Below are 27134 nucleotides of genomic sequence, written 5' to 3'. Positions count from 1 at the left end.
CCCCCAGCACACCTTGGTTGGGGGTGGGTCAGGGGGAGGTCAGGAGGCAGGAGGGTGCCTGGGTGCTGGCCGAGCTCTCACAGTGCATTGTGGCAGAGCAGGACACGGACCCCTCGCCTTCTGACCACAGGGATGGTCAAACTGCCCCATGCGAGGTCCTGGGGTGCCCGGGAGGAGCTGAGATGCAGAACGGTGTCGGGGAGGCAAAGTGGGGGGCTGGCCCCTCCAGTGCAGATCCACTCTTAGCTGTTGGGCATACTGGGATCGACATGGGGTTTGAAGGAAAAGCCCTACAGAGCCCCCCACCCTGGGACCTCAGGATGGAGGGTCTGCATCCCCCAGGGCCGGGCTGCCCACACTGTGCGGCTCCAGTCCAAAGCCCTGGGGGCTGGGCTCCCCGCCTCCCAGGATCATCTCGGTTGAAGAGTTGGCACACTCAGGACACACAGCCTGCAGCCACGTGACCGCCAGGCTCCGTAAAAGGCCACTGCTGCAGTTCTTCCTGGCACAGGAGGCCTGACCGGGCCCCTGGACGCTGCGCAGCTCTGCCTCACTGCCAAGGGCAGGGACAGCGCTAACCAGTGCCCACATCAGCAGACCTGGCAGCTGAGGGGCCGAGGGGCCAGTGAGCCCCGGGGGCATCAGCCGCCCCCCAGTGTGGCCCCAGCAGCGATTCTGGCCTGGCTGTGAGCCCAAACCTCACGTCACCCACAGTCCCCTCCTACAGCAAGAAGAACGAGGGCAGAGGGCACAACAGGGAGGGGACCTGGACTCAGTCGTGACTGGAAGGCCCCCCCTCCTGCTCTAAATCACCCTGAACCTAGGGTCCGCCTCGCTGCTGCTGCCCCACATCTCGCCCACGCAGCCCTCGCTGTGCGCCAGGCACTGTCCTAAGAGCGGCAGTTTAACCCTCACAAGCAGGTGCTGTCATTAGCCCATCAGACAGATGAGGAAAACTGAGGCCAAGTCCAGACTGAGGATTAGAAGCAGCAGTCCAGCTCCACGGCCCCGGCCAGGACCTTCCACATCGGGGGTTAATAGCGGCAATAGCCACTGACGCTTATAAGATGCCTACTACGCACCGGGCACACCCCAGCACCATGCACACGTGCACACACATGCACGTACCCGCATGCACACACATGCACACACCCGCATGCGCACAGGCTCACACACTCCAGACTGGCAGCCCCATCACTTTGCCTCTGCGCTGAGCTGGCCTTAGGCCATGGTAACCAAAGTTATTTTTAAAAATTAAATCACACTGATTTTCCAACTTTGATAACCTTTCAAGGAAAAGTGTGAATCCCCCAGAGGGTGGCGTCGGGAATCCCTGGCCTGAGCTGTTTACCAGCCTGAGGACTGGCCCTCCTCCTCCACCATCTCCCCTTCTGCCCGATGGTTTTGTGTCCCCACCAAGCTCAGGCCAGGGGCTACATCCAATATTCCAGCCATGGCCCCTGACACCTGGGAGATGCCAACCAGGATATTATAAAGTTTATCCTGTAATTATTATTTTTATTACCACCATCCTCATAATTGCTTCTGAAATCTTCTTGAGTGCCCATGACCATGCCAGGGACCGAACATGTTCTCCCATGTGCCCCTCCTGGCCCTTGGGGGCCAGGACTATCCCATTTTATGGATGAGGAAACTGAGGCTGAGACAAACCCCAGGGAAGTCTGGGCAAGCATCAGGCAGCTCAGCAGGGGCAAGGCTGGGATTCTCCCCCTGTCTGCAGACCCCCCCCACAGGCGCCCTTCCACCCTGGCTGCATCTTCTGCGGGGGCACTGCTGTGGGAAGGAGGGCGGAGGTGTGGGGCCCGGATTGTGAGCTGAATGACCTCATCATGCCCGCCTGTAAAATGGGTGCTCCCTTCACAGGGTTACTGTGAGGACTGAACAGGACCTGAGAGTCTTCGGGAACAAGGGCTGCCCACTGTTCCCCCAGCCGAGCCCCCCTAACCCTGTCTGGGCCGGGCTGATCAATGACCACCCCCTCCCCGTGACCATCCATCCAGCTCTGCAGAGGCCGCAGAGGGGCCTCCAGCCAGGCCTGCTGGGTGCGGGGGTCACAGCCCACCCAGGGCTTGAGCCACAGCGATGGGGATGCCTCAGCAGAAGGTAAAAGCAGAAGGTGGAGGCCACTGGTCAGAGAGCTGCCGTCTCCTGAGCCCCTGCCCAGCCCGGGGCCGAGCTGTCTCCGGGGTTCTTAACGTAATGGGCAGAGGCCCTGCTGAGGAGCTGATGGAAGCTGAGACCCTCCTGGCAGGCACGCGTACACACACACAACGCCACTCGCAATCTGTCCTGCAGGCCAGGTCTGTCGCCCCCGTTTTACAAGAGAAGATGCCCCGGAGCCTGTGTGGCTGGCCCGGGGGCAGGCTGAGCAGTGGTGGGGACCGGGGACTCACCGACCACCATGATGTTGAACTCGAAGCCCTGCTTCATGGCCTTCCTGCGCATCTGCTCCAGGATGGAGTCGATCCCCACGTAGCCGAAGTCCACGGGGGCCTTCTCATTCCTCTGCGCGGGCGGCTGCTTGAGCCCGGCGTCTCTGGGGGTGTCGGCCATGTCGCCAACGCTGCCGGGAGCTGCCTCGGTGGCTGCGGGACGACGAGCGGGCGCGTTAGGGGGTCACAGGGGGCACGTGCAGGTGTCTTCCAAGCCCCCACATCCTCAGGCGGGGAAACTGAGGCTCAGCTGCCCGGGAGACCCCTGAGAAATGCCCCGGAGCTGGAGCCGGAGGCCCAGGTTGTCCTGCAGCCACTCAGCTTGGCCCACAGAGCCTCACTCCAGATCTGAAGCCGCCAGCCCTGCCTAGGCTGGGGCCCTCCCCTCCAGGGCAGGGCTGACCCCTGAACCCTCCTCTATCTCACCTGAGCTGCACCCAGGAGAACTAGCCTGCGCACGGCGGGGAGCGCTCTTTGCCCCCCACCCTCCTGCCCTGCCCGGGGCACCCAGGTGGGCCCCCCCATCTCCTTCACCTTTGGCCCCAACACCTGCTGCAGCCTGATGGCCGAAGGGGCCCCAGGGGTCAAACAGCCAGTTTGGGTGAACCCATGAGCCAGGACAAAGGAGAGGACAGCCCTCTGAAGGAAGGATGGAGGGGGTCGGCACTGGCTCAGTCCCAGGTACCAGCCAGTAGCCCTGGAGCGGCAGGAGTGCTGGGACGAGGGGCGTTCTTTCGAGGCGGGAGGGCCTGGATGCAGGGCTGGCTCCTCCAGGCCCAGCGTTCCTGGAGACGGCAGGAAGGGGAGGGCCCCGGGCAGCACCCCCGCCTCCCCCCTCCTCGGACTAGGTCCAGGTGGCCGTCTTCTCTCTGGCCGCCCAGCACCTGTGGGCCTCACACCCACAGGCCAGGAGGTTTTGCTTTCATGTCTGCGGACGGGCTGAGCTGCTCGAAATACCTCAAGCTTCTGCGGTCTACAGGTTAGAGCCTTCCTCCTTTCCTCCCGTGCTGCCCTCAAGAATCCACATGCCCAGGTTGGAGGTCTGGGGGTGGGGGGATGCCCCCCAGAAGCCCCCCAGTGGGGACCTGAGGTGCACCCGGCCAGCAGGGCTGGTCAGGGCGCTCAGGACAGTGCAGGGTCCCCACCAGGGTCCGGGTGGAGCACTTTGGCCGCGTCCCACTGAGCCCCCAACGTGGCACATGCCCAGGCCACACCCTCCCCGGCTGGCCCCCCAGCTCCCCTTCCCTGCCCCCTTGGGTCCAAGCTCTTCCCACTAAGAAGCATTTTTGGCTTCATCCTACCTCCCAGGAAGGATCACCGTCTCTCCTCTTGGGGCACCCTGAGCTCATGGGAAGCGACCACACAGCGAATCCAGATGCCTCCCCCGGCCCCGCGAGCCCCTCCCGCCAGCTCTTGGGGAGAAGCTGTCGGTTCCCTGCGCATCGGCTCCGGGTGCCCCATGCTCCAGGGGGCGTGCCCCACCGCCAGGGTGGGCAAGCAGCCTTCCCAAACGTGCCCTCCTGCCCACCCCCTCCGACCCTGCCCCAGGAAGCAGCAGGACCCAGGTCGCCAGGTCAGGAAGGTCACTGCTGGGCTTTCAGATAAACTGCCTTTCCACTTCCCGGGGAAAAAACCGGACTCTACCCCGTCCCCAGGCTCGCACCTCTGCAGCCACATCTGTCTTCAGGAGCCGAGATGGGGGCCAGCACCCTCTCCTCCCACGCCGAGGCCCAGGCCAGTAAGACAGGAAGGATGATGGGCACCGTTTGCTTACAAATCCGAGAAATTGGGGTGTTGCTGGTTCATCCTCAAGTCAGCCAGTAACTTCCCCATCTCCTCTGCCCTTGACCAAGCACAGCCATTCCTGCTTCCCACAATGGGGGTGCTGAGCAAGTAACATAACGCAGATAAAAGCGCCAGGGGTTGCCAGGGGGCGCATGCATCTCTCCTAACAGGCTGATGCTTGAGGCTTCAGTTCCAGGTCCACCCCCACCACCGCCCTAGGCCAGGGAAAGGCGAAGGGCCCAGGGGGGGTTCGACCGCCATTCGCGGGCCTCCTCCCTGCATGGCCTGGAAGGCCTGTGCCTCTGTTCCCTCTTCAGAAACACTCTGCCCCGGGCTCCGGCATCTTTAAATAAACAAAGACCAGAGCTGCATCTGGCCTGAACGTGTGGCTTTGGGGCTGTTTCCTGGAGACAGACGTGGGGCCTTGTCTTTCAGGACGGCAGTTCAGCCCTGCCCCACGTGACCGAAAATTGCTTCCATCTGTCTGCGGGTCTGGGAGCCATTCTGCCCGGGACTGGGCCAGCCCCCCACCCCACCCCTACATCTCCCTCCATCCCTCACCCCCCCTCCCGAGCAGCACAGGGGGTGGGGTGGGGGGCGTCCCCTGAACCCCCTCACTTCCCTCCACGGGCCCTGGGAGCAGCAGAGCGAGAGAGACTCCAGCCGGCCCCTCCACAGGCACCAACAACCACTGCAGAAACTCAAACCAAAGCAAACATCCTGCCCACCAGGGCCCTGCTTGAGAAATAATCATAAAAACATGACAAGCACCACCCCACCCGCTGAGGGAAAGGCCTGGCCTTTTGCACAGGTGAGGGTACATTCCTGCAAGGTCCCTCCTCCTCTGGGAGGCCCCCTGGTGGGCAACCCCAATTGTGCCCACCCAGATGGCCCACAGACGCGGGACCCTCCCTCTATGCCCACCCAGCCAGGAGGCTTTGGGGTCTGCCTTCAGAACCGTGCAGGCGAGAGCAGAGGCCCTGGCAGGCCAGCTCGCCCAGAGACGCTGTCTGCGTGCGACCCCTTGCAGGCCCGCGGGGCTCCAGCCGGCTGGATGGGACGGCGGAGACCAGCGACTCCAGTACCATCCAGTGTGGCAGCCACGTGTGACTTTTCAAAAATTGTGATAAAATGTACACAACACAAAATGTACCATCTTAACCAATTTTAAGTGTGCAGATCAGGAGTGTTGCAAGACTGAAACTGTCCTCATTAAGCACGAACCCCCCAGTCCCCCTTCTTTCTGTCTCTACGAATTTAACTACTCTGGGTAGCCCATGTTAAGTGGAGTCATACAGTATCTGTCTTTCTGTGGCTGGCTTGTTTCACTGAGCTTAATGCCCTCAAGGTTCATCCATGTTGTGGCGCGTGTCAGGATTTCCTTCCTTTTGAAGGCTGCGTAATATTCCACGGTATGGCTGGACCACAGTTTGCTTCCCCATTCGTTCCTTGATGGATAACTCGGGTTGCTTCTATGTTTCAGCTCCTGTGAATAGTGCTGCTGGGAACATGGGTGTACAAATATCTCCTCGAGACCCTGCTTTCAAACCTTTCGGGTGTAAACCCAGAAGTGGGATTGCTGGGTCAAATGGTAATCGTATGTTTAATTTTTTGGAGAATCACCAACTGTTTTCACATGTGACTGGCGTGCTTGAAATGCACCTGGTCCAACGGAGGATCACAATTTTTTATTTAATTTAATTTTAATGTATTTCAAATAAAGAATGACACAGGGCAGATGGCAACTATGCTGGACAGCACAGAATTCTTGTCCAACCTACTCATTTTACAAATGAGGAAACTGAGGTCCCCAGAGTGATTTTTTTCTGAAATGCATTGGAAGCGGTCTGGCCAACCTGAGACCTTCACTGAATTTAATCAGCCCTGTAACTTCACATTCACTCCTGCGATATTTGATTAACATCCATGTCCCCCCACAGACCGTGAGCTCCAGTGACTATGGCAGTGATATGTATGGATTCCCACTGAGCCTCCAGAGACCCACAAGGAGGGAACACTCAACCAATACTCCTGAATGAATGGGGTCTTAGGAGTCTCCCCTCAGCGTGGGGTGGGGAGCACAGGGAGGAGGGCTGTGCTGCCCCAGGCTGCCTGCAGACCCTCCACGAAGGCCAGACGCCACCTCCTGACCCGCCCCCCAGACCTGTGTCCAATCCACCTCCTCCAGTGAGCTGCCTGCGGCTGAGGCCTCACCCTCTTCCCCATGGCCCTGTTATCTGTTTTTGTTTCACACCCAAACTTCGTCAAATGCTATTAATAGGAAAGGGAAGTTCTTACCAGAAAAATAAGAGGTTTCACATTTATGTCCAAGGTGACTCTCACTTCAGGCAAGTAGAGCAAGAGGGAGCCCTGGTCTTTAAATGTGGAAAACTCACGCTCAGAGAAGTTAAGTAACTTATCCAAGGTCACACAGTACGAGCTGCTGCTACTTTTCACTGCTCCTACTTGGGAACCCCTTGGGAAAGGGGATGGTGGGGTGGGGGGCTGGTGTGTGGACCACCATATCCCCTCCTTCCCAGAGCCACACTCTGAGGAGGAAATGTAGGTTTGTGGTGGGGGTGGTGACCCCTGGGGCAGCCTCACCCCTGCTCCACCGGGTCGGCCACTCTGGGTCAGTCGCTCTCTCCCCAGGCTCCCAGGCCCAGGGCAACATCCCTGCCCACCACAGCACCACCCTCCTCTGGGGAAGAAAAGCCCAAGTGACCACCTGGGGTCGGGGTGTGTGTGGTGACCTTAACACGCCAGTTTACGCCTTCCCTCCACTTCCTAATCACTTTCTTTACCGCAGTAACAGACACAACGTACAACCTTGACCATTCTGACCATGTTAAGTATTTGAGTCCGCGTCATTAAATACATTCAGGATGGCACGTAACCACCACCACTACCCACCTCCAAACGCCTTCATCATCCTGGACAGCAGCTCTGAGCCCATCAAACACCAACTCCCCCCTCCCCCTAGAGCCTCTGTTCTACGTTCTGTCTCTGTGAATCAGGCTCCACTAGGAACCTCAGAAAAGTGGAGTCATGCTGTATTTGTCCTTTCGTGTCGGGCTTCTTTCACTGAGCATAATGTCCTCGAGGTTCCTCCCTGTTGCAGCCTGTGTCACGATTTCGTTCCTTTTTACGTCGGAATAGTACTTCATTGTTTATCCATTCATCTGTCCATGGGCGCTTAAGTGGTTTTCACCTTTTGACTATGATGCATGATACTGCTATGAACATGGGTGGACATGTGTCTGAGTCCCTGCTTTCAATTTTTCTGGTATCCAGCTTAATTATGAACAGAACCCAGGTGGTGCTCAGAAAGGCTGCAGTTTGGACAATAGGCGACACGGTCATCCCGCAGTCAAAGTGAGGTGCAGCGCCCCCCTGAAGGCTTCGAGGCCAGGAACCAGGGAGGGGCCTCAGGTTCTCGTCCTGGCCCCACGTGGTCCTTTGCAGGTCCCTCCAGCCTGCCCTGCACTCCCCCCCAGCTCCTACCCCACCATCTCCTCAAACCCGAGGCCATGGCTCGCTCAGCGGTACCCCCAATCCTAGCCCAGGGAGTGGCAAAAAGTAGCTTTTCGAGAAATATCTAAAAGGTCCACCCACAGATGAAAGGGTAAACACAGTGTGGTAAACCCACACAATGGAATATGAGTCATAAAAAGCACTGGCGTAATTAGAGAAATGCAAACCCAAACTGCAATGAGGTATCACCTTACACCGGTCAGAATGGCCGTCACCAAAAAATCTACAAATAAATGCTGGAGAGGGTGTGGAGAAAAGGGAACCCTCCTACACTGTTGGAGGGTTTATCAATGTAAATGGAGAACAGTATGGAGGTTCCTTAAAAAACTAAAAATAGAACTACCATATGACCCAGCAATCCCACTACTGGGCATATACCCAGAGAAAACCGTAACTCAAAGAGTCATGTACCACAATGTTCACTGCAGCACTATTTACAATAGCCAGGACATGGAAGCAACCTAAGTGTCCATCGACAGATGAATGGATAAAGAAGATGTGGCACATATATACAATGGAATATTACTCAGCCATAAAAAGAAATGAAATTGCGTTATTTGTAGTGACGTGGATGGACCTAGAATCTGTCATACAGAGTGAAGTAAGTCAGAAAGAGAAAGACAAATACCGTATGCTAATACATATATATGGAATCTAAAAAAAAAAAAGGTTCTGAAGAACCCAGGGGCAGGACAGGAATAAAGACGCAAATGGACTTAAGGACATGGGGAGGGGGAAGGGTAAACTGTGACAAAGTGAGAGAGTGGCATTGACATATATACACTACCAAATGTAAAACAGATGGCTAGTGGGAAGCAGCCGCATAGCACAGGGAGATCAGCTCGGTGCTTTGCGACCACCTAGAGGGGTGGGAGGGAGACGCAAGAGGGAGGAGATATGGGGATGTATGTATATGTATAGCTGATTCACTTTGTTATACAGCAGAAACTAACACACCATTGTAAAGCAATTATACTCCAATAAAGATGTTAAAAAAAGCCCACTGATGTCTTAGATGAATGAATAAAGGATACGTGGCATATGTATACAATGGAATACTACTCAGCCATAAGAAAAGAATGAAATAATGCCATTTGCAGGAACGTGGATGGACCTAGAGATTATCACACTAAGTGAAGTAAGTCAGACTAAGACAAATATCATGATATCACTTTTATGTGGAATCTAAAAAAATGATACAATGAACTAACTTATTTACAAAAAAGAAACAGACACATAAACATAGAAAACAAATTTATGGTTACCAAAGGGGAAAGGGTGGGGAGGGAAGCAGGGATAAATTAGGAGTTTGGGATTAGCAGATACAAATGACTAATAAATAAAATAGATAAACAACAAGGTCGTACCTTAGAGCACAGGGAATTATATTTGATACCCTGTAATAAAGTAAAATGGAAAAGAATCTGAAAAAGAACGTATATATATGCTAAAGAATATATTTATGTAAAAACTGAATCCCTCTGCTGTACACCAGAAACGAACACAACATTGTAAACTAAACATACTCCAAAAAAAAAAAAAATTAAAAAAAAAAGCACTGATGTCCTGACAGGCTACAACAGATGAACCTTGAAAACGTTACGCACAATGAAAGAAGCCAGACGTGAAAGGCCACATACGGTATGAGGCCATTTAAATGAAATGTCCAGAAGAGACAGAGAGCGGATGCGCGGCTGCCAGGGGCTGCGCCATGATGCCTGTGGGATTTCCTTTTGGGTGATGAACACGCTCTGGAACTAGGTAACGATGACGGCTTTTCAACATTGGGAAGAAGCGCCACGGACGCGCACGCTCAGTGGGTGAATTGCATGGGGTGGGTATTATGTCTCAATGAGCTGTTACGTTACGACAAAAACGAAGACGCTGCCGGTAGAGATGGATTGAAAACAACCCACTGTGCCCAGGAGTGCCCAGCAGCCAGCGGTACGACTGGAGGACAGCTGAGGCCCAGACGCCCCCACTCAGGCCTGAGGTTGTTGCGCGCCCCCCGTGCTGTCCGGCCGTGGAAGCAGCCCGTCATCTCCCAGCAAGGACGTCCAGACCAGCCAGAGGAAACCTTGGCGCTTTCTCTCCGCAGGCCACCATTTTGAGCCCAGGCCCGCCTCCCTGGTGGGGAGCCCTTGTCCCCACAGGCTGGTGGCATCTGGTCCCGCCGCTGATGGGGCTGCCCACCTCTCACCCTCTCCTTCCCCACAGGGGCCTGCTGGGCCGCCTGTTCTAGGAGTTGACGGTGGGGGGCTGTAAGTCACCAGCGCCAGCTTCGGACTTCTGCTCCAAGGGAGAAATTCTCCCCCTGCCCCCAGGGCGGGGATCGCTGTCTGCGGCTCGCCGGGACCGGGGCGGTGGGACACACGTCTGGCTGGGAGGTACCGCCCAGAGAGGAGCCTGCTCCCGGGTGCGACGCCTCACAGGGGGGTTCACGCTTCATCGCAGCCCCAAGGCGGCCGTGGGAGGGGGCTCGGCATGGCAGGCCTGCAACACCCAGGGGTCACCCTTCTCCACCCGCCCCCTCCCCGTTCGTCCTGCTGCTTGTCCTGCGGCCCAGAAACGTCCCCACAGGTTCCATCCTCCCCGAGCATCGGCCCCATCTGCCCAGTGCAGAGGTGGCTCTATGGGAGCAAAAGGGCCCCTGGGCCGCCCAGCCAGAGGGGGCAGCCATGTGGTACGCGTGTCACAGGCAGGGACACAGCCCAGGACAAAGCTCTCAGGGTAAAGCCAGCTCAGGGCTCCTGATCTCACCCCGCCCCTCCCCAGGCACACCGGCGCCAACACCCGCACAGGCCTTGCTCAATCACCGCCCACAGTGGCCGAGCCAACCTGTCTACAGACACCCACGAGGCCACCCAACAGAAGCCAGTGTCACCAGGCAGATCCAGGTGGACCCACTCAGAGGTCTGATGATGGGGGTCCTAGGGAGCCGACCACCACGTACTCTTCGTGCAGGAAACTGTGTCTCCAGCCAGTACCCCGCCCTCAGTGAAGCCTTCCTTCCCCGTCCCACCCTCGCCCAGGTGCTCCTCGCAGCCAGGCAGTCTCCCGGCTTCATCTGGCAGCTATGCACACAGCAGAGGGGCCCCCATCCCCAGCGGCCCTGGAGTCCACCCTCTGGGACCACGGGGAAGGCAGCACTGCAGGCTGAGGGGACAGTCACAGCCCCCACCTGAGCACCTGAGCCCATGGCCAGGACCAGACAGCAGATGCTCCCTGCCCCCTGCAAAGAGGCTTCTTAAAGATGGGCGTGTCCCTGATGGAGGAAGTGCCAGGGGGACAGAGTGACCAGAGCTGCCCCTTCCTTCCCTCCCACCTCCCTGGGTGCTGCACAGGCCTGCAGGGCCCGGCCTGGCGCCCAGATTAGCTGGCCTCACTGCTCTCTTGCTGGGCCTGCGCTCCACTTTATACAGTCTCAACAATGATAACTGAACAGGGCTTCCCTGGTGGCACAGTGGTTAAGAATCCGCCTGCCAATGCAGGGGACACGGGTACAAGCCCTGGTCTGAGAAGATCCCACATGCCACGGAGCAACTAAGCCCATGTGCCACAACTACTGAGCCTGCGCTCTAGAGCCCGCGAGCCACAACTACTGAGCCTGCGTGCCACAACTACTGAAGCTTGTGCGCCTAGAGGCCGTGCTCCGCAACAAGAGAAGCCACTGCAATGAGAAGCCCGTGCACCACAACGAAGAGTAGCCCCCGCTCACCGCAACTAGAGAAAGCCCACATGCAGCAACAAAGACCCAACGCAGCCAAAAATAAATAAAAATTAAAAAAAAACAAAGATAACCGAACAGTGATGTGTGTGGTTTACTTTAACCACGTGTCCCCCCCACGTAAGATTCACGAAGCCACAAACCTCAGCCATTATGCTCACTCCTGTGCTGCCACATTCGGAGCAGGGCCTGGCACGTGGCAAGTCCAAGATTAAATGTTTGCTGAGCGAACGAACGAACAAACAAGGGAATGACGCAAATCACAACAGCCAGCGTTTGCTGGGCTTGCTTGCACCAGGCGCTATTCTAAATGCCTTCCGTGCACCAACTTAGGGAACATCACGACAACCCTATACGTCAGGTATTGTTAGTTTCCCCATTTCACAGATGAGGAAACTGAGGCCTACAGTGCTTTTGTCACTTATTATGGTCACAGAGCTAGTGAATGGCAGGCAGGGTGACTCCACAGGCCAAGAAAAGGCTAAAAGAAGTATAGGTTTCCTAGAGCAAAGACCCAGAAAGTGCCAGGTGCTGGGGTAGCGCTCTGAGGCCTCAGGGCTCCAGCGCTTCCTTCCTTTGGGTGCTCTCCCCAGGAGCTGCTGGGAGGGGATCCCACCCAGCCATCTGGAAAGGCCTGTTGAGTGCATTAGCATCTTAGTCTCCATAAACTCCTGAGAAAAGGAGCCTGCAGGCCAAGCCTGGCAGGCCAAGCTTCAACTCCAGCCGCCAGACTCAGCATGGGGTCCAGGATTCCAGGGCCCTCTCAGGATTACCTACAGCTCCCTCAAGACACCGGTGCTGATGAAGGCAAACCCTGGCACATCAGAGGCCCACACACCTGGTGCCCCAGCCAGAGGTTCCAGGTGGACTGATGCCAAGCACGTATCAAAATGTCCATCCTCATCCTAAACCTCCACCTCCACAAGGCCCCAGCTAGAACTGACAAAACACCCAGGGGCCTCAAAGATGACTCCCCACTTCTCGTACAAGTGACTAAGTTGACGGAGACACTGTTATTAACCAGCTCAGGAAATGTGGGTGAACAAAAGAGAACAGGACAGCGATGGGTCTGGAAACCAGACACACGTACAGAGGCGGGTAGACCTTGGAGAAGAAACTGCCCTGGAGAAGATGTCAAAGATACGGCTATAATAACAATCTTGAGAAAGAAGAACAGAGCTGGAGGAATCACACTCCCTGACTTCAGACTATACTACAAAGCTACAGTCATCAAAGCAGTACCATACTGGCATAAAAACAGACACATAGATCAATGGAACAGAATAGAGAGCCCAGAAATAAACCCACACACTTATGGTCAATTAATCTACAACAAAGGAGGCAAGAATATACAATGGGGTATAGAGTCTCTTCAATAAGTGGTGCTGGGAAAACTGGACAGCTACATGTAAAAGAATGAAATTAGAATATTCTCTCACACCATATACAGAAATGACTCAAAATGGATTAAGGGCCTAAAAGACCGGAAACCATAAAAGTCCTAGAGGAAAACACAGGCCAAACATTCTTTGACATAAATGGTAGCAATGTTTTTCTGGATTCATCTCCTAAAGTAAAGGAAATAAAGCAAAAGTAAACAAATGAGACCTAATTAAACTTAAAAGCTTTTGCACAGCAAAGGAAACCATCAAAAAAAAAAAAATGAAAAGATAATCAACTGAATGGGAGAAAATATTTGCAAATGATAATGACATATAAGGGATTAATATCCAACATATACAAACAGCTCATATAATTCAACATTTAAAAAAAAACCTGATTAAAAAATAGGCAGAAGAACTGAATAGACATTTTTCCAAAGAGGAAATGCAGATGGCCAACAGGCAGAGGAAAAGATGCTCAACATCACTAATCATCAGGGAAATGCAAATCAAAACCACAGTGAGATACCACCTCACACCTGTCAGAATGGCTATCATCAAGAGGAACACAAATAACGAATGTTGGCAAGGATGTGGACAAAAAGGAACGCTTATACACTGTTCATGGGAATGTAAACCGGTGCAGCCACTGTGGAAAACAGTGTGGAGGTTTCTTGAAAAACTAAAAATAGAACTATCATATGACCCAGCAATTCCGCTCCTGGGTATATATCTGAAAAAATCAAAAACACTAATTCAAAAAGATACATGCACCCCAGTGTTCATAGCAGCATTATTTACAACTGCCAAGATATGGAAGCAACCTAAGTGTCCATTAACAAATGAATGGATAAAGAAGATGTGGTGCATATGTATGTGTGTACACACACACACACACACACACACACACACACACACACACACAAAATGGAATACTACTCAGTCACAAAAAAGAACGAAATTTTGCCATTTGCAACAACATGGATGGACTTGGAAGGTATTATGTTAAGTGAAATAAGTCAGACAGAGAAAGACAAATAATGTATGATATCACTTAAATGTGGAATCTAAATATACAACAAACTAGTGAATATAACAAAAAAGAAGCAGAAACAGATATAGAGAAGAAACCAGTGGCTACCAGTGGGGAGAAGAAAGGGGGAGGGACAAGATGGGGTAGGGGATTAAGAGGTACAAACTCTTACATATAAAATAAGCTACAAGGATATATTGTACAACACAGGGAATACAGCCAATATTTTATAACTATAAATGGAGTATAACCTTTAAAAACTGAATCACTATATTGTACACCTGTAATTTATATAATATTGTACATCAACAATACTTCCATTTTTAAAAATGGCTATAAACGATAATGGTTGAAAAAGATCCTGGGGTCCTGGTGGACCAGGACCACAACAATGATTCATTCAACAAATATTTATTGAGTACCTATTACTTAGTAACAAACAAAAAGAAAACACTATAGGCTTAAAATCAGTCTGAATGAAAACTGTGGTGGCACATAGGAACATGAAGTTCATTTATTCAAATGTTTATCAGCCTAAAACTTCCAGGCAGATTCACAGTAGTCCCTTACATGCAAGGAAGCCAGTCTGGCACAGCAATTCAGGACTTTTGTGTATGTATCACAAACCTGTTTTAGAAGCTGTTGAAAGGTAAGGACACTCTCCCTAAAAAAAAAATACACATGAAGACAGACACATGCAAATAAATTTGGACAATCTGGGGGGATTCATCAAAGAACCTCTAGCTTTCTTTTATTTTATTATTTTTCTATTTTATTTTTATTTGTTTTTGGCTACGTTGGGTCTTTGTTGCTGCAGGCGGGCTTTCTCTAGTTACGGCGAGCGGGGGCTACTCTTCATTGCGGTGGCTTCTCTTGTTGTGGAGCACGGGCTCCAGAGCACAGGCTCAGTAGTTGTGGCACACGAGCTTAGTTGCTCCGTGGCGTGTGGGACCTTCCCTGACCAAGGCACGAACCTGTGTCCCCTGCACTGGCAGGCGGATTCTTAACCGCTGCGCCACCAGGGAAGCCCACCCTAGCTTTCTTGATGAAATTAATTTGGTCTAATGAGAACTTAGAATTTAATCACATTATCTCTGAATTGAACTTCTCAACATACAAAGATGTTCTGGGTTCCATGGTGAGAGAAGGGTGAGAAAGAGTTTAAAAAAATGATCAGGGAGGGACTTCCTTGGTGGTGCAGTGGTTAAGAACCCACCTGCCAATGCAGGAGACACAGGTTCGAGCCCTGGTCCGGGAAGATCCCACATGCCACGGTGCAACTAAGCCCGTGCGCCACAACTACTGAGCCTGTGCTCCAGAGCCCGCGAGCCACAATCACTGAAGCCCACGTGCCTAGGGCCCCGGCTTGGCGACAAGAGAAGCCACCACAATGAGAAGCCTGCACACCGCAACGAAAAGTAGCCCCCACTCGCCGCAACTAGAGAAAGCCTGCACGCAGCAATGAAGACCAATGCAGCCAAAAATAAATCAGTAAATAAATAAATAAATTTATTTTAAAAAAAAATCAGGGAATCCCATGGCGGTCCAGTGGTTAGGACTCTGAGCTTCCACTGCAGGGGGCATGAGTTTGATCCCTGGTCAAGGAACTAAGATTCCACAAGCCACGTGCCACAGCCAAAAAAAAATATTTTTAAATAATAAAAAATTTAAAAAACAATCAAAGGCGGGAAAAGAGGCTATGAACAGCGGGTCTCCATCCCTGAGCCCGAGGAGAAAGCTGCGAGCGGGGGTGGGGGTGGGGGAGGGGTGGGGGGAGGGGTGGGGGGAGGGGTGGGGTGGGGGTGGCTCAGGGATGTAAGGGGTGCCATTCTCTGCAGGGCTTTGAAACAGAATCCTTTCCCATTTACCGGATTCCGCTTTTCCTTGTGTCCCTGTTAAGCCAGCCAAGCCACTACAAACTCCCCATAAATGTCACGGGAACTTCCTGTTCCCTTCTAAAGATGGAAACACTGACTATAAACGACCGAATTTTGCAAATTTGTGCAGTCGAGGATCAAGGTGTGAATTTTTAAAGTGCACATGGCTCATCTAATTTGGTAACTAATTCCAAATCGAATTACACTTCACACTTTGTACAGGGCAGGAAGCGTCTCCCCTAAGTCTGATGCGTAAGCGTGAGGACAGAAATCTGAGACTTTGCCCTCTGGCCTGAAACCCAGCTTAGAAATCCAGCACAAAGGTGAAGGCCTCTGCAGAGAAAGCCAGGGTTCTGCAAATGCAAGGGCTGCATCTCTCCCCGCTGGAGCCCCAGCTCTTTCCCAAGAGGAGACCCAACATGAAACTGCAGTTTTACGGTTTCTGTGTGAGGAGAGATTGGGTGGAAAGAGTTCCCACGACCCTGCGCCCTTTGCAGGACCTGGGAGAGGTCACGGCAGGAACAGCGCCGTTCTCACCCGATTCTATTCATTCAGGGGCCCAGGGCGCCCCAAAGTCCTGGAGGGGGGCGTTCTCCACTCTTACTGCCTGCCCCTTTCTCTCGCCAAACCCTTTGAAGCAAACTTCTTCTCTTTTGTCCAGGAAAGAATCTCAAGCAGCTCTTCATTTCTGCCAACACGGTTTCAATTGGCGTCGGTCTTTAGAGCCAGATTTGGACAGCGTCCAACTCCGAGCCCGCCCCCCTTCTGGAAGAGGCCCCTTCTGTTCTCTCATTTCCAGCCCGCCTCCCGCCTCCTCTTCCAGCAGAGCTCCTCACCCGGGCTCAGCGGCCTATTGAGACATCAATCTTTGGTCAGAGCAGGCTCCAACCTGCACTCCATCCCATTCACTTCCTAAAAAGCGGCCTGCAGTGAAGGCCAGGGAAGAGGCCTCCGACTTCCTGTGTCAAGGGATTTATCTTTCGTTTCCTGTTCCACCGCCCACTCACCTCGCAGGATCAGGGAATGTGCCCCTGAGCCGCCTCCCACCCCAGGGAACCTTCCAGCGTGATGGGCCCCTGCCCCAAGGCAAACCCAGAATCTGGCCCTGGCCAGCCCGCCCACCGCGTCCAAAGCGGCCGGCCACAGAGATTCCTCCGTTGATTCTTGGCAAATGCTTGCCAAGTTAAAGAGAGAAAGAAAAGATCTCCCCCCTCTGATGGGTGGAAAGTAGCCATTTGTCACAGGGTGGAATTTCCTCTTATCAGGGATGTCCCCCTGGGGGGGGAGGGGCAGAGCATCCCTCCCCCAGCCCCCTCTGCTATCAGCAGGACTGTCAGCAGATGCACACCAGAGCTCCATGGCTGGGGAGGCTGGGGGCGCTGGAGGCTCCACCTCCCGCAACTGATGAGATCATTTAAAATAACACGAACTAGACAGGGGTCTCTGGGGTGCAACAGGGCGTCCCGCTGCCAGGGGCTAAGTAGGAAAAGAGCTTTTCCCCTCAAAGGTATCAAGCAATGCCCTTCTCCTGTGCAGATCCGTCCACTCAGGCTCCGGGATGCTGCCTAAGGTCTCCCCGGGCCCTGGTCCCTTCAGAGAGGCAGGGGCTAAAGGCAGGGCCAGGGAGGGGGACAAGCGGGGAGGGGGGAATTCCTGGGACAGGAGTGGAAGCCTGACCCATGACCCTTTAAGGAGGCAGGACACTTCGTATCACTGGCTGGAGGGTCTGGGAAGGTTGTGGGGGGGGAAGAAACGAAGGGTCAGCAGCTCTGGACCATTTAGAACGATGTCAGCCATCCAATGGCAGCCCCAGCTCCGGGCTGATGTGACCTGGGGGGAGCTGGAGTCATGTCCCCCCACCACCACCACCACCCCGGCCAACTCCGGGCAGCAGGTCAGGAAGTGTGCTCATGGCCTGGGAACCTGCAAGGCCCCTGACATGGCTCCCTCCGCGTGCGCTCTGCAGACAGCCCACCTGGACTGTGCCCACCTGCCTGCAGGGCTGCTCAGAGCCCTGCCTAGCGGGAAGACCCCACTGCTCCCCGCCCCACACAACCTTGAGCCCCTGTTCTCCCAAGGGAGCCACTCAGGGGAGCGGATGCGCCAGAGCAGGCCTGTGAAATCTTAGGACACACCCTAAGCCACAACTTCAAACGCTCTCTGAGGTGAGGGTGAGGATGGATGGCCCGCCTATCCAAGCAGCCTCAGAGACACACACCTCCGCCTACCCCAGGCTCACTCCAGAAGAAAGCAGTGTGTGTGGACAGCTGCCTGGACACCCCTTGGGAGACACGCTCATCACCCCTGAACCACTGCCCGGGGGAGAAGCTGGCTGCGGGCAGGGTGCACAGACACCCCTGAGCCCCCTGCGGGTCGGACACCAGAGCGAAGCAGGAAGGGCCCAGCTGCCTGCGGCCCGTGCGGCCCCCGCTGTGCGTGAAGCTTGGGTGCATCTCTGGGCTTGGGGCTCTGGCCAGATGGAGCCGCCCACGCTCTGAAGAGCAAACGCACAGGGGTCACCCCTCACCCCAACTCGCAGGGATGCAGCCCTGACGGCCCAGCTTTTCCTCTGCTGATTCTCCTCTGTCTCTGGTTATCGGTTCCCAGCTGCCTCGCTGGCTCCTCCTCTACCTATCGCCCATCCTCTGGGCATCGAATGCCAAACTCTGTCCAGATTCATACACCAGTGCCAACCTGACCGGTCCCCTGAGTCCATCATGACTCAGCAGAGACGTCCCGCTATGGCAGGCCCCCTGCCCAGAACTGGGTACCTGTGGCCCCTGCCCTAGGGAAGTCTAGATGTCTCCCACCGAACATGCCCCAGACTGAACTCTGGACCTCGAGCCTACCCTCCCCACCCCACCCCCTCCCCTGTGAGTAATGGCATCTCCATGCATCCATTTATGACAGCTAGAAATCCAGGGGCCAGCCTTGGTCCCCCCGCCGCTTCCATCTCCCCAGATCCAATCATCCACCCCGAAGTCCTATCAATCCGAATCCAACACACATCTTGCAGGCAGTCGCCCTGCCTCCCTCCCTCCATGGCTCCCACCATCCAAACCATCGCCATCAACTACCCTCCCCCGCAGTCCAACCTCTCAAAGCACCAGGAAGGCCTGTTTAAAAGAAATTAATTGCATCATTCCCCTGGCTTGAAATCCTAACTAGTTCTCCCTGCACCTGGGAAAACACAAGATCCCGAGGCCCCAGGATCCTGGGGCTGGGATCCTGTTCCATCCCAGACTCCCTGTGTGACCCTGAGCAAGTAACTTAACCTCTCTGTGCCTCAATTTTCTTGTGTGTGAGATGGGATAACAATACTTGCCTCGTAAGAGTACTATGAGGACCAAACCAGATACTTACAAAGCACAGAGAATGGTGCCTGGCACTGTAAATGCTCTAATTTGCTAATAAAATACAAGCACATGCCCACCTCTCCAGTTTTGATATGTGCACCGTCTCCCTGGCTCCTTTCTGCGGCTCAAACAAGGTTCCTCAGAGAGGTTCTCCCCCAGCACTGCTCAGGGGGGCTCCCGCTGGGTCCCGTGGTTCTCTTCCGGAGTGGCCCTGCGCACAACTTGAAATTGAAGATTTTATCCTCCTCTGCTGAACGCCTGGGTCTGTCTCCTTTGCTGCTCACAAAACCTTACACATTCGAGCGCCCAGTAAGTAAGATGTTGAATGAATGAATGAATGAATGAAAGGTGAGCTCACTGCCCTTTCCTCCTGCCCTCCTCTCTTCCCAGAGCATCGCGGGGCCGGCCACCGCTCCCGGGTCAATCCAGGTGGCGCCTCTCCAGCCCTGGCCCCTCCGCGAGGTTCCCGCAGTGCTGGCCTGCACCCTTTCCCATGGGCTTCCCCCTCATTCGGCTTTCAGTGTGTAGCAGCGTGTGAATGAGATGTGAACAATTTCCGGTTTCCGTCCTCCTTCTGCAGCCACAAAGCACCTCAGCGGAAGGATGGATGGACATCCTGGGACAGCTCCTGCCCATTCAGGACATTTTGCTCAGGAAACAGTCAGTGGGGGGATGGGGGCGCCCACTGGGGTGGGGAGACTGGGTGGTCCCTAATCCCTACCACCTTCCTCACCCACCCCTAACTGGGGCTTCAAGGCACGTGGGGTCTCTCCCAGAAGCTTGAGGCAGGCGGGGCTGGTGTGCAGGGGGCTCAGGCCCGAACACCTGGACCCGCCCTGGGCTCTGTGCTGACTCTGAAACCTCAGCCACGCTGCACCCATGCTGCAGCTGGCCTGGCCTGCCTGGCCGGGGCTTTGGCGAGCAGTGGGTCCCCTATGTGAAGTGGACAGGCTACCAGTCACTAGGTATCCATTAATTTGCTGTCCAGCAGTTCAATGTGACGTATCACCAACCCAAACTTAAGAGTGATTTGGCCAACTGCCAAAGGGTATTAAATCGAGACACAAGTAGGGGCCGGGCTGGGCCATCAGAGGAGGGCTGACCCTTGGGCTGGCCTGCGCACAGCACTTTACAGTTTACAGAGCGCTCAGATTTGTCCTTCCCTATCCTCGTCCTCACATCCTTCCTCAGAGTCTACATTTCCTGCTGTAATTAGCTGAGACTTTTGACATCAGACCAAAATAACAAGAGCTACAGTAACAACACGTTCTCCTACAAGTTGAGACGAAAGTTAAAGGAGGGAGCACGCCTGTCTCCAGGGCCTCCCACACTTGCTGGGACCCAGCAGGCTCTGCCCTGCCCGCAGGCAGACCCCAACCCACCCCCCGCACCCTCCGCATCCAGAGGGGACCTACTGTGGATCGAAAACGCCCGGCGTCTTCCACCAGATCGATCTGTGCCACGGTCAGCACAGAACCGGGAGGGCCCCGAGGGTGGGAGCCTGTCCCCTCCCAGGTCTCCCCAGCCGGCGGCTCCGGGAAGGAGCCACATTCATATGGTAATTTCTGCCTGAGAACTGGTGAGAAGCAGAGGTCCCTCCAGCTGCCGGGCGGGGAGGGCCCAGAGGAGGAGGGAGGGAGCCCGGCCGCTCCGCTGCCTTCCCGAGACCCGAGACCGCGCCCGTGGGCCCTCCCCAGGGCGCTCCCGGGCTGCGAAGCTGAGAGTGGACACAGCGGGCGCCCAGACGTGTGCAGGGGTGGGCCTTTCCCGGCTGCTCTTGTGCGGTGGTTTAAAAAGACAACCGACATGCATTCTCTCTACAGCTTACCTTTTCTGCGTGTGATGCACAGAACATCAGAAACGCTGCAGCATGTAGCTCCTGCAGATCTGGGAGAACTGCGGCCACCCTCACCCCCTCCTTGGATCCCAGAGGCAGCCCCCCACCCTACATTTCCACCCTCCCAGGAAGGAAACGCCTCCTACCCCCCCCCCCACGCCCCCTCGGGGCCAAGGCTGGTGGAGAGAGGGGCAGGTCCCCCTGGGGGAGGGTACGCCAAACCCACCCACTCCTTCCATCGACCCACTTCCTCTCACACTGCGACTAGCTCACTGCTGCATGCTTCCCTGTCTCCCTGGAAGAGGACACACAAGCCTTCCATTTCCCCTTTCTGCCTTGTTCTGGGCCCCGTGCAGGCAAAGGAAACTAGAAGTCAGCGACAGGCCCCAGCTGCGGACCCAACGGGCTTCTCTGCCCCCGCCCCGCCCCCCAACTCATCCATGCATTGATTCCACGTCGATTCATCCTGTTCCACGGATCTTGGCTCTGGACTCAACAGTGAAAACAAAAGAACCCCCAGCAAATTGCACAGACACACAGATTCGAGACATGATATGCGAGATGCTCACTGGGGGTGGGGCCCGAGGGACCAACAGGGCACCCCCGACTCAGTGCTGGTGAGCCAAGCTTTCCCCAGTGACCCCAAGAGAAATGAAAACACACACCCGCACCCAAACCTGGACACCAATGCTCACTGCAGCGTGATTCTAAAGAGCTACAAAGTGGACATAGCCCAAATGCCCATCAATTGATGAATGGATAAACAATGTGATGCAGCCATCAAATGGAATACTATTCAGTCATAAATAGAAATGGAACATGGCCATGTTTACATATGGATGGACCCTGGAAACATTACACTAAGTGAAAGAAGCCAGACAGAAAAGGCCGACTACTATATGATTCCACTTATACAAAATACCTAGAATAGGCAATTCATGGAGACAGAAAGCACATTCGTGGTTGCCAGGGGCTGGGAGCAGGGAGCTGGGAATGGAAAGCTACTGCTAATGGATCTCTTCGAGGGGTGATAAAAATATTCTGGAATTAGTGGTGATGGTTGCCTAACTTTGTGAATATACAAAAACCACTGAATTGTACACTTTAAAAGAGTGAATTTTCTGGAAAGTGAATTATTTCTCAATAAAGCTATTAACAACAAGAAGGCTGATGGCTGAGCTCCCCAGGGAATCAGAGCAGGGACTGTGTCCTCTGGTCCACGGCCAGCCCCCAGCACTGACCCAGCATCTGGCCTGCGAGGCGCCCCGGCCCCTTACAATTCCGCAGCCCAGGTGACTTTGGTGACTTCTAGACCTGCCCAGCCTGCTCCTCAAACCACCAGTGCTCATAAGGACGTGAATTTTTAAAAAGGGCCCTCGGTGTCATGGGCTGGAACCTGTCAAGTCACAGAATGACCCGGGAGCAGGCCCCTTTTACAGACGGAAGCCGTAAACCTCACCCTGAAAGGAGGGGGAAGTGGAGATAAAAACACAGCCCATAAGCAATCAGAAAGGTTGAACTTGGCTCATTCTGAATCCCTGGGCAGGAGGGACAAGAGGGGAAAACCTCTGCTTCCCGAGACACCCACTCAGACCCCTTCCACATACCTGAACCAGCGGGGTGCAGCGGCCCCCCGGCAGCAGAACTCAGGCCCGGCACCCACCTGCGGTCCCGCCCGACCGGTCAGTGGCTGAGTCTGGTCAGCGACTTCAGCGCAGGCCCGGAGGAAATGATTGGGGGGAGCCGGAGCTGCTGGGGGGGCCGCTGCCGGATTTCCTGGGCCCTCTTGGTAGGAGCCACCCCAAATCTGCTAGAAGCCCAAGTCCTCTCCTTTCCCTTCCCAAGCCCTAAGGATGCCAAACAAGCCACAACTGGAGAGAATTCAGTTCAGTCCCACTTTTACAGGGTTATTAGCACAGGCCGCAGAGGGAGACGGGCCTCTGCGTTGCTCAAGAGCAACTTTAATTATAACTTTCGCACTCGGGTCTCCGGGTGCCCCGTGGTGTGAATCAGCTCTTTACTCCCCAGCCGTCGTCGGAGAGCCCCACGAGGAGCCAGCTCAGGGGGCACCCACGGAGGGGGGTTTACCTCCCCTCCACCCACCCCACAAAACCGGAGGACCAACCCCCCCCATCCCCAGCTCACATGCCTCCCCACAACCCGACGAACTGGCAGCAGGCTGAATGCAGAAACTGAGGTGCACACAGAGGTCTCCCGTCCTTCCCTCCGTGGCCCACGGGGGACCTGGCGCCCAAGCACAGTGGCACCCCTTCCGCTCAGGATTGTTGAGCAGGTGCCCCCAAAAGCACTGGTGGATGAACGCACGAGGGAGTGGAGGAGTGAATGCGGACAGAGGTGGCTGCTGGCGCATGGTGGAGGGGGGTCCCAGGAGCCTCGGGGAGACGGGACCAGGCCATCCAGTTTCACAGCGAGCCCTGGAGGAGGCTGGGGAGACAGGCAAGACTTTGGAAAGATGGAAAAGGACAGCTGAGGAACTTTGTGTCAGGCAAGCAGGAGGCGGGCATCTGCTGAGCGGGTGCCGTGCCGGGATGGCCCTGCCGGAGGTGAGCGATTTGAGCAGAAGCCGCCACATCGGCCCTCCCCCCGCTGCCACCTGGACACGCAGCCCCACACCCCCCGGGTCCCCTCCTCTGCCCCGACCGCGCTCCTCACTAGCACTCCAGCCCCAGAGGGTGGCCGTGGAGGCGGGGTGGACGGCAAGCGGCCAGAGACGACGGAAAGGCCCCTCCCACCTGCCCTCAGCACCTCCCGGGCAGCAGGTGACACAGTGGAGATCCTTCTGTTTTCCCACTTTTTTAAACAGCTACACTTAAACCAAGGGCAAACAAAAGCCTCGTAAAACGTGTTCTTTTTCCCACGAGGAAAAGTCTGGGAGGATGACATTTTGTCGTGGACACGTCCCGACCTACCGTTCGCCTCGGCCTTGGTCCCCACCTCCGTCACGTGGGGAGGGAGGGAGGGAGGCAGCTCCAGCAGTTGGTGACAAAGGTCGCTTCAATGAAACTCCTCGACATTAAGACTGGGGGCCCCGGGCACCTGGCCAGAGTAAACCTGGCCAGACAGCGCTGGTTGTGGGGTTTGGGGCCTGGCAGGCTGACTGCAAAGCCACCGGGGTGACCAGAGTGACATCAGCAGAGCATGCGGTTTGCAAAGTGGCCGTAGTGCCTCTGCTCCGTGCCCTCCGTCACCGCAGGGCCGGGGGCAGATGAGTGAGGCCAATAGGTGGTGCATTGCCCACCTGCTCCCCCATGGGGTCTGTGACACCCCCTCCGCCCTCTGCACCCCCTGCCCACCCTTGGCCCCCACCGACCCCCAAGCTACAGTCAACAACGATTCTCCCTCTGACTCAACGGGGCCGCTATCCAGCGGCCGTTTGTCTCCGGGGCCCACAGCTGACCCCCAGCAACGGGCAGCTCTTCCTCTGTCCCTGGCAGACAAGGAACAAAAGACTGGGATCCTGTCCTCACTCCCCTACGGCTCCCCCAGCACCAGAGCATGGGGGCAAGACTGGGGTCATCTGGTCCAGTCCCCTGCCCCGGGAGAATATATTCAAATCATGGAAGAAATGCTGCTCTTTGGTCCTTTATCTTTAAAAAAAAAAAAAAAAGGCTCCAAGGAGAGCTTGTATGAAGAGAGCAAAACAAATGTCTGTTCTTATAAGGCCCTCTCGAGCTTGTCTCACAGAAACCACAAGAGTATTTGGACAAAAGATGAAACGCCGTAACCACGCAGTGCGCACATCTATTCCGACAGCAACGGAGCAAGCACCTGGGGCGTCCAGGCCGCCACAAAGACCAAGAACACACAACCCAAGTGCACAGTCCAGGGAAAGACACACGGACAGGACGCGGACGTCCCCACCTGGCGTGGGATGTCCTCCACGCAGGAGGGAAACTCACTTTCCTGCTCCCAGGAAAGGAAAAGCTTATCTGCTGTCAGAGCCCGGTGACAGGCCTGGTGACAGGCCTGGGAGATAAGATAAGCGATAAGGATCTGGGAGGCTGGAGGAGGTACGGGCACATTCCACCAGGGACACCAGCAAGGGCGCTCTTCCAATGCCTCACTGGGCACTCAGTGCCTGGCACGCACAGAGCAGGACGGGGCTGGCATCCCCTCTGGGGGACATGGCCCCAGAAGGGGGTGCTGCACACCAGGCGCAAAGGAACAGAGGGCGGGGCACCCCAGCGGCTGGTGGACCTCCTTCCCTGTGGGGGTCAGCGTCGGTGACAGAACCCCAACCGGGAGCTTCCGAGGGCGGCCTGGGTGCGCAGGAGCTGACCTTTCACCCCACTCCCAGCTTCAGGAGAGCGACAAGAAATTTGGTGTTTCTGCTATGATCCAGCTACCAAACCCAGATTAAAGGGTTTAAAAATCGCATTTAAGCTGGAACGGCCTCCCTCCAAACCACGGCCCAGCCCCGCACCCCAGAAGGGCGGGTGGGGTGAAGCTGCCCCCACGAGCTGATCATTAACTCTGCTCTGAAGGTGGACCGGTGAGTCCAGATGAGGACAAGTGGCCACACAGGCCCCTGCAGAGTTGGAATCAAAGCTCCGTGGGCCTCTCGGGATTCAGCCCTTCTCCACAGGACACAGATAAAAAGAGAAGGGAGTGGCAGGCTTGAACCCCACCCATCCACCCACGCCCAGGGCGAGATGTTCCACCCGCCACCTCTGCCAGCCCCCAACAGGGCTCCTGGTGAGCCCGCTGGGAGGTGGGCAGGTGGAGGGCTCGCCAGGTGGGGCAAGGCGCCCTCCCGGCTGTGATTAGACCTGCACCGTCGCCGGGCCCCCAGTCTGCTCACCCAGCAAGCTCGCCCTCGGAGCTGGCTGTGCCCGGCTGCCACCGCAGGAGTGCTCCCGGGAAGGCGTCAGAAGGCTCCACTGAGCTTCTGAGAACAGGCCCCTACCTGTCCCAGGAGCCAGGCTGGCACGCAGTGAACAAATCAAAGCCCGGCGCTGGGAGGCAGAAGTCTGGGAAGAGTCCCGGCCAAGGGCTGAGTTCTGCTGGAGTCACCTTCCCCGAGACTCCCCTCCTGTGGGGAGCTGGGCCACCGGGATCTCCGCACCAGGCCACATCCAACCCCGCATCTTTCTGAAGCCCGGGGGTATCAGTGGTCTAAACCAGGGCTGGGGAGAGGAGGGCTGAAGAGAGGGACGGGGGGGAACAGCAGGTGTAGAAGGCCACTGCAGAGGACGCTGGCCAGGGACTTGGGGTGGCCAGCACGCATCTGTCCTCACCCTCACACGCTAAAATAAAGTCCTCCTTCCTACACACCTGGCCAACGGGAAAGTGAAGGAGCCCAGAGCCACTGGCGGTATGGGAAAGCCAGCCCAAGAGTGAACCGTTCAGGGGGTGACAGGCTTCCTAAAACAGCCTAGAGACCTTTGACACTGTAGGAAGCTGGCACTGCTCCAGGCTGGTGGGGGTCTCTCCTTCTGCCGAATGCATCTCAGCCCCTAGGAAACCTCTTTCCTGCAAAGCTGCCCTATCTGACCAGAGCAGCTCAGGCTGGTGGTGACACAACAGGAAGTGGGGCGGGCACGGTGGCCCGGGGGATCAGGGAGGGGGTGGGGAGGCAAGGTGCCCTAGGGACCCTGGTTACCCTAAGGGGTTCAGGGCTTCTGGGGTGAAAGCCCTTGTGAACCCTGTCCTGGAGGCCTGGGGCAGTGGGCCTGGCACTCAGGGGGTAACCCCACGGGCCCCACAAGGCTTGGGGTTGGTGGGACCCAATGACAGCACTGTCTGTGTTCTGCCTTTTGGCTTCCCCCTTCCCATCAGAACAGGGCTCTGTCTCCTCCATCTCAGATGCCCGGGGCCCTGATCCTCCCCACGCGCCAGCGGAACCGGACAGCACCCCGATCACAGTGCCGGCCACGAGGTGCAGCGTCTGGCGGAAATGCAGACATAAACCAGTAGACCCAACAGTACCGCAGGTGCCACAACCCAGAAATGATGGGGGCAGCAGGGACGCCCAGGAGGGGTGGGAGAGGGTCAGCGACCAACGCAGGTCCCCCGAGACGGGCGTAAGGAGAGGTCAGCCACAGAAGTGGCCCCCTTCCCCAGCCATGTCTTCACCCAGAAAGGACCCAAGGGGAGAGCGGTGGGAATCCCCCCTTTCCAAAGAGGCGT

At 55.7% G+C, this 27134-nt stretch overlaps 1 protein-coding gene across 7 annotated transcripts in view; it reads right to left on the bottom strand.

Moving 5' to 3' along the window:
- The window catches only part of SEPTIN9 (septin 9), a 164815-nt gene that overhangs the window by 11109 nt on the left and 126572 nt on the right, over positions 1-27134 (bottom strand). For 5 of the 7 annotated variants that reach the window (XM_059997169.1, XM_059997170.1, XM_059997174.2 and 2 more), the window contains one exon: positions 2415-2606. In XM_059997169.1, the coding sequence (XP_059853152.1) occupies positions 2415-2606 (192 nt within the window). Of the gene's footprint in view, positions 1-2414; positions 2607-20562; positions 20684-25806; positions 25890-27134 lie in introns of those variants that run through there. The other 2 variants (XM_059997175.1, XM_059997171.1) reach the window with 2 other exon arrangements.

Source organism: Delphinus delphis, chromosome 19 (genome assembly GCF_949987515.2).
Source record: "Delphinus delphis chromosome 19, mDelDel1.2, whole genome shotgun sequence".
NCBI lineage: Eukaryota > Metazoa > Chordata > Mammalia > Artiodactyla > Delphinidae > Delphinus > Delphinus delphis.
This window is presented reverse-complemented; position numbering and strand designations above follow the sequence as displayed.